An 11,769-nucleotide genomic window follows, 5' to 3' on the forward strand; every position below is an offset into this window, starting at 1 on the left:
AAAGCAGCTCCATCTCATCGCAGCCAGAAGATTTACCAGGAGATGATGACAAAAATGATGGCTTATTGGGGAATAACCTTGAATGTTGGTGCTGCATGTTTTCAAGGCATATTAATGACAATTTGGGTGTGAATACTTCACCTTTCACTGGAAACAGAGAGAGGGGGGAGGCTTGAGGATTTCTGAGGTGGTTTGATTAAAAGTGCTGGCAGAGCCTGCAGAACAGCACGGTACCAACTGCTCAGGGCTTGAAAACACCCAGTTAGAGCCAATGTACTCCTCAAATGTGGCCCTTAGGACAGGAGTCTGGCAAGAGAATCGAGTGGGGCTAATCTTTTGGTTGAAATACCTCTTTCTTGTGTTGCAAATTGTAATAATAAAAAACCTTAGTCTTTCCCCTACTGAAGACTGAATTGGCCAGAGACTCGAAGATGAAGTGGTGTGAAAGCAAGAAGGATGTTGGCAGAGTGATGCTACACACCAACCACAGCTGCTGCCGGGGTGGGCACCAGGGTACAGGACAGCAATGCTGACAGCGTCTCCTCCTCATCTATCCCTGCTCTCACTGGATTCATTTGTGACACAAGCCAGCGTGCCTAACTGGCTAAAGGCCCTCCCTTGTATCACCCGTAGTGACATGGTGGGCACAGCCTATCCGCGCACTCAGCACTGCAGTGCCCTTCGCCAAAATCAATGTGACCTGAGCACATTTTTTGCTAATCACATATTTTACAGCCACAGGGAGGGCCAGGTGGTGGGCAGTCCCATGCCATCCAGAGCCACCTCTCCTTTCCTTTTCTTTCCAGGGTTACATCCAGAGGGCTGGTTTGCAATTAAAGATACACTGGGTAATCGCTGCAGCCATCGCCTGCCCATTATAACTGCTGCACTCTGAGGTCACCACAACCCAAAATCTAAGGTATATAGAACTGTACATGAAGATACAGAAAAGAGGCAGCTCTTCCCTTTCTATAATCTACTGTATCCATGGGAACAGGTTACAATTTGATATCTACACAATAGCGATAGACAGAAACCCCATGGTGCATGGAGAAAAGGTCAGGGGAGCACCCCAGCCACGGCAGGCACGTGGAGTGGCACCCGCTGAGCAGCCGAGGTGCTGGGGACACCCCAGCCCAGCAGTCACACCTTTAGTGAGCACAGCATGGCTGTGGTGCTGCCAGTTTGCAGAAAAAAAAAGCTAAAAAGCTGATGTGGTTCTCTGGAGGGGAGAGATCAACATGACCCGTGCAGCAAGGGATGCTGCAGCAGGGTGAAGGAGACCCCACCAGGACGTTCTAAAACTGAACAAGAAAAGCGAGGAGGAAAATCCTGGGGTTTTTTCTAGCTAGAGGTGTAAGTCAATCCTCTGTGGTGGGAAAAACAAAATTGGAAGTAAATAAATAAATCTCACAATGAAGGAAGAAGAAAAAGAAAATGATTATCTCTCAGCTACTGCTCATTAGCGGAGGAGCGTTTACTTGGGTCAATATTTTGCCTGTTCCCACAGCATCCCCACCACGGACGCGCTGGTTCTGCACAGCTAATAAGCTGTCAGCAGGGAGGAATAAGACTATTTAATTTCTTAGCACACCTTGAACAGCCCATGGGGCTAACTCACATTTGGGAAATGAATACAAAACCCTGACAAATAGTATTAATTATGCAACACGAGGATTTGCAAGCAGAGCGCTGTGAATCTCCAAATCATGTACACTGTGCCCGAGTCAGCTCTTTACCCTGCCACAGCGATACTTGGCTGAAACCCACCCTAATACAATACCTGTGGAGACCGCCTGCTCGAAGCTGATGAAAGGGCACAGGTCTTCAGACCTGTGTCCGGAGGAGGCAGCTGCAAGGTCCATCTGGGTTTCCCCCAGCTGCAGGGATTTGGTCTCCCCCTGCCCACCCAAGCAGAAGCTCCATGCCATCCTCTCAGGCAAGAGCAGGACCAAGTTGCCCCAAAACACCTCCCTAAACCTCACCTCACCACAGCAGCAGCTTCACCAGCAACCAAAAGAGCTTAGCAGTGCTCTTGGTCTGTCCCTGCTGGGAGTTGGTCACTGCCCAGTGAGGGCTCCTGCCTTACCTAAGCCTTCCTGGTGGCTCCTCACGCCCACTAGCAACATGGGTGCAAGAGCAGCAGCACTGGGGGACATTCCAGCTGTACCTATATCTAGATTTATATACTTAGAGGTAGTTTTTTCCACTGGGCAAGACCGAGCTCTGGAACCACAAGCTGCTCCAGCAACAATCGAGGGAGAAGGTGACCCAGCACAGCCTCGTTATTCCTCGCTACTTAATTACTACTCACAATTGGTCTCTAATGAACCTCTTGCAGCCATACCTCATGATTCAATAAGGGTTTGCAGGACAGTCCTAATGGGCAAATGGAACCTGTTCCCACCGGGCCCTGTCACACGTAGGGCCACTGGAACGATGTGGTGAAAGGGTGCAACGAGGAGAGCGTGTCCTAGGGGTGGGAGGGGAGATGCTGGCAGAGAGGAGCTTTCGTGTCCTGGGAGATAGTCTAGAAAATGCCTCCCTGGGCTTACAGAGGGGGCATTTAATTTAAAAAACCCAAAACACCCAGGGGAAGGGTGGCTCCCAGGAGTTCCCTGAGAAGGTCTCAGGGCACCTGGCTTCCTGACCAGCCTCCCCCGAGCTGTGCAGGTTGGGGGGATCGCTCGCCTCCCACGCGCAGTTTCTTCAGTTGCCACCCATCTCTCCCGGTGCCGTGAACTCCATCTGGCACCCGGGCTGCCGGGATGGATGTGTGCACCGTGCAGGAGGCTGTGGCAGGGACAGAAGAAGCTTCCGCCCGCTGCAGTCAGAGCGGCGTCGGGGAGCAGAGAACTGCACGGGGATCAGGCGGCGCCGGGTTTTTATTTAACCCTAATCCCAATAATTTGCTCTAACACTATAGTTCAAGCAGACACAGCCACACGCACAGAGTCTGACACCAATTAGTCATTCATGCAAAACTAGAGATTTTTTTTTTTGCTTCTAAGTGCAAACAATTTTCTGCAAAGTGTCAGATGAGCAATTACCTTCCTACGGGCCCGTGAGCAGCTTGACTCGTCCCATCGGGTAAATTTAAGGACTTTAGTCTCATAGGGGTTAAACCTGTGATCTAATTGTTAGTTTATCCTCAAATTCCATTTTAATTTATCGCAGTCCAAGCAACAGACACAGAAAGAGCACAGCGGGAGGCCAGCACTGAAACCGGGGCGGGAGAGAGACCGAAGGAGGCAAGAGAGTGGTGTTATTCAAGGAGGGAAGGATGTGGCGTGACAGAGATTAAGGTGGGGTGAAACCTTGCCAGATGACGAGGAGAGGTGTTTGAATGATGAGCAGGTGTCCTAAGGGGGCACTACATTTACTTACTGAGCTTTTATTGATGTGGAGAACATCAGCCATGGGGTGATGCTATGGGGAGAAGGACCTCGCAGGGTGGCTGGGCTCCGCAGCTCACCCCACCATCTCGCCCACACCATACTCATGTCTCTGTGCCTCAGAGGCTCTGGAGAAGTTTCTCCGCAGCCAACGAAGGTGTGATACTTGCATTTAGAGGCCCAGAGCCACCACGCCAAGAGCTGCTGCCACGCCGGGCACTGTCAGAGGGACAGCAACACCCCTCGGGCAGCACAACCGCTGCGGCCTGTGCTTTATCCAGCACGGCATTTTCCTACCCCAAACCGGCATTTACTGAACCAACAGCACTTATTTTGACAGATTTCTTTTGCCAGACCTGCACTTACAGAGGGATTGTGCTCACTGGATGAATGTGTGAACTCCCAGGCTCACAAATGCAGCCACATGATGACAATGTCTCCAATGAATTAAAATAATTACTTTTCTAATTCGCCCCTAGACTCTGCTAAACCTTCTGGGGCCTTGAGGAAGGAGCGAAGTTTTTTTCACGTCTTCTGCTTATGTAGGCAGACATTTTAATTTATAAAATGAATAATTCTGTATTTAATTAGTACAAAGGAAGATTCCACTCGGGGACAGGGACGTCTCACGATGCTGCACAGAATTAACTGCACTAAACGACTCCCCAGCATAGGGGAACACAGCCCTCGTGCCTCTGAGCATCACCGATCTCGGTGATCCCAAAGGTCTCCCTCCCAAGAAGGACTGAGAAAATAAGGGATCCATTAAGGGGAAGATGCAAAGGCAACTGGTTTTGAGCCACCAGAAACCGCTAACACCAAGCCCAGCAGACTACACCAGGCCCTGTGAAATGCAAGATCTCCACTTGTGAACTCCAGTGCTTTCTTGGAGCCTAATTCACACCGAACCAAGAGATCCCGGTGGAAAACTGATGGTTTATCTGGCTGAGGTGAACAGACGAGGACCAGCAAGTTTTGTCACTGGATGGTGGGGCTGGGTTGTGCTTTAATGCTTGAGCCTTCCCAGCAATAAACCTGTCACAGAACACTTACAAACAGGTTTCAAAATGAGAAAACAGATGCTCGAGGGTAATACAAAAAATAAGGGTAAATACAACTGTGTCTACAAAAAGATGCCCTGGTTTTAAAACTCAGTAAATTAGGAGTCAGTGACACTAGACATACACTAGATAAACTTTACTTGCTTATCTGAAGGAACTGGAGAGGGAATAATCCTGCTCCAGGGCTGGCTGGATATGCACCTGCAGTGAGGTCCCTTGGGATGGGTGTCAGAGTCTATGCAAATAGTGGTGCTGTGCCAGGACTTGGACCCTACTTTGGAGTAGTTTATAAATAATAAGTATTAAATATTAAATAATAACAAAAAGATGCAACATTCATTACACAGTGTGCTACAAATGAGGTTAAAAGTGTGTATATTCTATTTGTTTTAAATACAGTAAGACAAAACAAGCTCAAATATACCAAGAATCCCTGGAGGGTTTTGTTCTGCAGAAAGGAAATTTTCAGAAAGGTTTAAAATAACAAGGACAGAAATAAAGTTTGGAGAAAGCTCTTTCTCCTGTGAGGTGACAACTCGCAGCTTGCACAGGAAGGAGCACAGTCTTTTCCTTCCCTGCCCTTCATTTTCAATCAGAGTGATGCTCTCACCCTGGCAGCTGTCTAGGACCAGAATGCCAAAGCGTCATATGGAATTTTAAAACTTAAAACCCCAAAATAAGGTTTATACAGACACAAATGCAGCTAAAATACCAGGTTCTCACCAAAATTAAATAAAAGCCAACTACTTTCCTATGCTGGACTAGTGCCATTAATTTCAGCTACTTCACTTTATAGTGGTTTGGGATCTTGCCTTTCACCAAAATAACTTGCACTTCTGGCCATGATCTCCCCTAAATCCTGTGCCTAATATTTCCTATGGGAATGTTTTAGCTAGTTTTCCACTCAATGCTGCACTGACTCTCCCAGTCGCTCTTCAGACCTCCAGTCTATGGGATGGCAGAGGAAAAGTGGGTGCCTGAGACACCCAACAGCCCAGACACCCCAGGGCTGCAGTGCCTCCAGTCTAACAACAGGGATATTTAAGCAACAGTTTGCAAGTGGCCATGGAGAAACAACAACCTGCTTGTGTCTAAGCCTGCTGAGGTATAGTCAAGAGAGATGGCTATTTCCCATTGCAGCCTGGTTAAGAGTGATATCCAGCAACAAGAGATATCAATCAGTAAATACTGAATCAAGACACAATTTACATTTTTCTAACAATGGTTATTTCTCAGAAGTTTACACAAATCTTTTACGCTTTCTGGCACTTAGGCCAGTATCTATAATTAAATGATACAGCCAAATACACAAACTTTTGCAGTCTAAACCAAAAAAAATATGCCTTTTTTTTTTTTTCTTAGCTCTACTCTATTTTCTTTTTTCTGCTCTCGAGTCCAGCCCTGGATTTATCCCCCAGGCAGAACTGCTGTTTGCTCAGTGGGATGAGCTGAAAGAAGAGGACTTTGGAGATATTTAGTTATGCAGGGAAGAATCAAAAAAAAACCAAAACCAAAGAAAGGGAAACATCCCAATTCTCTAGGTTACATTATTGGTTATATAACCAATCTCCTGGTTATATTTACGCTCCTATAAATAGAGAATTGCCCCAAAAGAGTGGCCTAAAAAAATAAATGACAAACGGAGTCAGGATGCGACGACCGTGGGCGCGGGGCCGGCAGGGCTCAGCACGGGGACGAGGACATCTGGTCATAGTCGGGGCACTTGAGCAGAGCCGGGTAGTTACTGTTCATCTGCAGGGACGCCTCGCTGGAGATATCCGAAGGGCTGCGTCCCCGCGCCCACGCGTCCGGGTGCAAGAACTGCCCCGAGTAGTCGGAGCAGTTGCTCAGACGGGGCCGGTAGAAGCCGGGGTGAGGCCGGTAGATGTCCTCCGCCGTGTACCGCTTCATGAACAGGTAAACGGACATCACCCCGGCGCTCTGCAGGGGAGAGAGACACGGCCTGATGCTCACCCTGCCAATGGCTGCCTTCCCCACCACCACCAAAACAGAACAAAAATGTAAATGGCTTTTTTTGCTCTGCTGACGATGCACAAGGGCCCCAAGGAGAGTCACTTCACTGCCCTGGGTTCCTGCGGTAAATAACGTCTCCTCCTCTGCATCCAAACTGTGGTCAGATGCCCCATCAGTGCTCCAGACCTGGGGTCTATCCCCACTGTATATGTCTCCCACCATACTACATATCTGCCCTCATAGCCTACCCCTTAAACCCCATCTCAGTCCTCCTTTTGGTCACAGCCCCAATGCCCCCCTCCACCCCCTGAGAACGGGATACACTCGTTACAGGGATGTGAGAACTCCCGGGTACCTCTGTGAGAAGGAACGAGATGGCAGAGAAGGCAAACGACCACCCATATTTGTAATTGAAGAACGTTTCCGAGTCCTTGGTCCTGTTCAGCATCTCATCGTTAATGCTGGATATGTAGAGGACCAGCCCCACCACCAGGGACAGACCTGGGGAGAAACCAAGGAGAAAGAGGGTGGGAAACGCTTCAGGGATGAAGCTGCTGAAGAAGCACCTTCCTTTAAGACCTGACTTATGTGTGAAAGTGTAAAACTGGAAGTGTACCTGAAATAATTGGGGAAGAAGCTGCTTTCCTGCTGAGCTAACCCAGGGCACTCCTCACATTTCACTCAAACCGTTACCTGCTCAAGCAAGTCCATGTGCACGGGGTAGGAGCTGGCTTCAAAGCTCTGCTGTCACAGCTATTTGTTTAACACTAGCACAACACCATGAATAAAACATTCACTTGTCTCATGTAGAAACACCCCGGCTGAGCAGTTTGAAGTTTCAGATCTCTGCTGCGACCGACGTGCCGCGAGAGGCATCCTCTCCCCCAGCACCTGCTCCTGCACAGGTGGTGGGTGCTTTCCCCCACATCTCCTTGCCGCTGCCACAGGCAAGTCTTGCACCAGGGGATTTTTCATCCCGCAGAACCCGAGCAGGCTGCGGGGCCGAGCTGGGAGCCCCCACGGGCAACGATGCCAACAAGGAGCCACCACAGCAGGTTAGGAGAGCACTGGGAGCTACAAAAGCCAACGTACTCCATGCTCGAGGATTTTCAGGAGAAAAGCTGGCTAGCAGAACTCACCCGACAGGATGAAGAATATCCCCGAGACGAAGGCGAGGATGGTCCTGTGAGGCCGAATGTGGCCGATGTTGCTCAGGATGAAGCCGATGAACATGAAGAAGAGGCTGACCAGAGGGAAGGGGGTGGCAGAGCGGATCATCTCTGGGGCGAGAGGAGCAGAGGAAAGTGAGAACAGGGCAACCCTCCCACACAGCACAAGAAACGGGTGAGATGGCCCCAGCCCTGCTGCCCTCTGACCAGGTTGTGTCCTTCCTCGCCTCTGGTTAGTGTGGGTGCCCCTGAGCTGCTCCCCAGGCCCTGGCAGGGGTTCCCCTCTCTTATGTGTCTTTGCTAATGAGCTGAGTGAAGAGGTGACTGTCTCGCTGCGGAAACCTCCGTTAATGTTTGTATTTCCAGGAGTTCCTATGTGAAGTGCTATGTGGTGAAAAACCATCAGAACCTGCATTTTTCTCTAGCTTCACTGCAAAACTGTTTGCTGAACACTTTGATTTATTAAATCAAAAATGACTGCAGAATTCATCATGAGAGCTGTGACACTCCATCCTTAATTCATCCCGCTCTGTAAAGTGTAAAATTGATTGCTGCAGAATAAATACAGCTGCAAATTACGGAGAGGAGACTATAAAGCCAAACACTTCCATAAACATCAGTGCTGAATAGCCCATGAAAGGAAATTGTACAGCCTAGAGCCTCTGGGAGCACCCTGCCATTAGAAAGGGACGTCCCCAAAAGCTTAGGAGCACATTGGGTGACTCACATAGTGAAAAATGTAGCTGCCTCCTTGCATGGCAGCACCACCAGGGAACCAGGAGCTTCTCCAGCAAGGACTCAAAGAGGATTTCTTGGGGGGATCCCTAGTGACCCTCTGGTGCTTTGCAGGATGCAAAGAGTAAGACCCCACCGAACCACTCACTCAGGACGTTGACTGTGGATTCAGACGTCAGCTGGATGTTCATGGGCATGACGTACTCAATAGTGAAGCACCGGCCACGCTCTTCCCCTGCAGCAAACAGAGACCAAGTCACACCCGCAGCGTTTGTCTGCTTATTTTCAGTGTGGGGGAGAGAGTGGCTTTAAAATTAATTTCAGTGCATGCATAAAAAAAATCTTGCTTTTTAGTGCCACTTCCATCTTGGGTGTCAGTGTCTGAAGACAGACATCTCAACTACCACCTCCCCTGTGCAAAAGGATTCCTTTGTATGCAAAAGTGTGAACCCTGAGGCCAGAGGATTTAAGGGGACCCCAGGGACGGTATCAGAACTCCTCACTCCAGCTTTTTCAGAGCAGCAGTTGAAACTTCGTGACATTCAGATCGGTCACTTCATCCCTGCAGCCAAATCGCTGCATCAGACTTGGCGCAGACGGAGGGAATGGTCCAGCTGACCTGAATCTCGATGTTGCAGGGACAAAACAGAAAGTTGTGAGCTGCTGCCCAAGGCGATGGGATGGAGCGGGACGGGGGGCAGCGGGGTCTGGTACGGCAGCGGCAAACCCGCCCAAAACCTCCGTGCAATGGCACACTTATCCATCTGACTGTTAAAGCCGGAGTGATGGCATTACTCAGGTTGTGCTAAGTTTGGAAGCAAAGATGGGCACAGCTCTAAAAAGCCCATCTTCCCCAGCCCTTTCCCATGGAATGACACTGACAGACAGCAAACACCACCTTACAGGGGATGTTTTGGGGAGAGAGGTCATACCTGCCAGAAAGCAGACCCTCCAGAGCCCCGAGTGCAGCGACAGCTTAATTTCGGCCGTCTGGTTTTGGGGCTGGACGATGCCCTCCTCCAGGTAGAGCCAGTAGTCGGTGCTGACGGAGATGCCCAGGAGGCCGAGGCCGCAGACGGCAAACACGCTGCTGAGCAGGGTCAGCGCCTTCCTGCCACAGGCGCTCATCCCCAAAAGCATGGGGGGCCGAGGCGGCGGGGGGACGGCTGCCAGGAGAGGGGACACAGCCATCAACACGGGGACGTCTACTGCTTTTTGGGGGAGTGGATGTGTTAAAACTTCGCTCTCTGTCCTTAATTGCTTATTTAGGTCGAGCTGAAATAAGCCATTAAAACAATCACGGCGTGCCCTGACAGATGGAGAGTTTGAACCAAATCCCACCTGACTGCTGCCCCATGCCTCATGGATGTGCCAGGTGCTGGCAGCGGGGGGGGAGCAATGCGGGATGGCCAGGAGTATCTCCTCGGCTCCCGTTTGATCTGCTGGAGGTGAATTCCTGCTGCTCCAGCCAAACCCAGCGCTCGTCTACCCCAGGGATGTAGCCGAACCGCAGCATCTGCCATCCTCAGAGCCTTATACAAGGGTGGCAGCACCAGCTGCGTCCCCTCAGCACAGGAGCCTGGTGAGGCTCAGGGACACCATGTCAACAGGTCAACAAAAATACAGCTGCCAGAACGAAACCCGCTCCTGAGCAACTCCAGTCACCTCCCCACTCCCCCGAGTATAGCCATCTTTCCTCATCCAGAGTAGATTTACCCACTGGGGGATCAAGACCCCAATTTTGCAAAAACCATGCTACAGTTATGCCTGCTAAATGACATCATCAAACGCCTCGAAGCAGAGCAGCATGACGCAATGGCCTGCCTTTTTTGCTCTTTATTTCACCTGCTGGATCAGAGCCACAAGCACCGGCATCAGCTGAACACAGAGACTGAACTGGTCCAAACTGGGCTTGTGCTTCAGGGGGAGGCAGGGAAATGGGGCCAGAGAGCCTCAGTCAGGCCCTGGGAAAACCTTACAGAAGGAGGCAAAAAATCCTTCCCTCGTCCTCAATGCTGCTTATGGATGAAATTTTTTTCTTTTATTTTTGCTAATTTGTGGAATTTAGCAGTTCTCACGGTGCCCTGCAGACTGATAAAATGCCATGAGAAATCAGAGTTCTTGTTGCAGCAGAGAAAAAGTGCCATTAGTATAGGGGGGAGAAAAAGCCACAGAAAGGAAAGATTAGAGGAATAAGAACAAGAAGGAAAAGATTCACGGAAGAGATGGTCTTCTGGGGAGTGGGAATGAGGCAGATAACACTATTGACTGCTTTTATAAAGGCAGTATGAATCACAGATAAGTGTCATGTCACATATTTTCCAGGGCACATTTTGCTGTTTAACACGGCAGGCAATAAGGAAAAGAAAAAATCCAGCTAGACAACAAAAGCTGCCAAATTTAACACAGCAGCAGTGGGATGCATCTTCCTTGGGCTCCCTTTAAAATTGCACAAGGCTCGTTCACGCCACGTGAAGTTTCAAGGGACAAGCAATGGCAGAGAGCTGGGGGCAGAGCACAGCCTTCCCCCGCTGTGTCCCACTGCCTGGGGAGGAGGGCAGAGTCCTCCTAAACACACCTTTTTGTTTGAAACACCTATTCCCAAAATAACGAGGGATAAACAATAGTCCTGGGACACGTATGTCATCCATCTCCCCGGGTGTCAGCTTTTGATCTGACGCAGAGTAGCTCCATCACGCCGGTGCTCCCCGCCGTGGGTGCCATCGCCAGCGGGCTCTTGGGAAGAGAGGTCTCGATGCTGTTATCACTGCGGCAAAGCTGGTGGGATTTAGCGATTAAATTGGGAGACGTGGCTCCTGCCTGGGCCAGGAGGTGACGGCTGGCTGTTCTGATATGTCTGAGCAGACTGGAGGAGGGCTTCATTTCTTGCACCTCTGATATAAATATATTAATATATACTTGCTTACAGTGGCTCTCAGAGATGCCAAGAGTCCTCACAGCTTGCACTTTTACACTTGAAAGCCTCCAAAGATAATGTTCAGCCATAGTTCCCATATGATTAATACAAGCGGCCGATGCTGATAGCCATTTCTTGCTGCTGATCCCAGAGAGAGCCAGGGTCTCCCAGGGAGCTCCGTGCTCCCACAGTACCCGTCCCCGGCACATCCACCGCACAAAGGCACGGCCCCAGCCTCCCCCACCGCCTGCTCCTGCGGCAAGTTCCACACCAGACTGATGTGAAGGAAACTTGGAGTCCAAATAACTGCATTTATCAAACAGATCCAATACACCCAAGGCCTGTCTGCACCTCCAGCTCTGCTCTGGGCAGTCTAACAGAGAAAAACAGGAAATGCTGCTGGAAGAGTTGCAAATTTTTCAGAGAAAGGGAGAGAGACTTTTATTATCACATCCTACCCTGAGTCCAAAGCAGACAAGTACATCTTGGTAGGAAGCAGATGTACTTGCACCCTCAAG

At 49.9% G+C, this 11,769-nt stretch overlaps 1 protein-coding gene across 1 annotated transcript; it reads right to left on the bottom strand.

Annotated features, from left to right (window-relative positions):
• Window positions 1-6,139: 6,139 nt before the first annotated feature.
• Window positions 6,140-9,474, bottom strand: CACNG5 (calcium voltage-gated channel auxiliary subunit gamma 5). The gene is made up of 5 exons (XM_074160237.1): window positions 9,267-9,474; window positions 8,483-8,569; window positions 7,570-7,710; window positions 6,786-6,931; window positions 6,140-6,397 (listed from the first exon to the last, which is right to left on the bottom strand). Exons 1-5 carry the CDS (start codon window positions 9,472-9,474, stop codon window positions 6,140-6,142), a joined length of 840 nt encoding a protein of 279 aa, XP_074016338.1.
• Between the last annotated feature and the right edge of the window lie 2,295 nt (window positions 9,475-11,769).

The sequence above is a fragment of the Numenius arquata genome, chromosome 17 (assembly GCF_964106895.1).
Source record: "Numenius arquata chromosome 17, bNumArq3.hap1.1, whole genome shotgun sequence".
NCBI lineage: Eukaryota > Metazoa > Chordata > Aves > Charadriiformes > Scolopacidae > Numenius > Numenius arquata.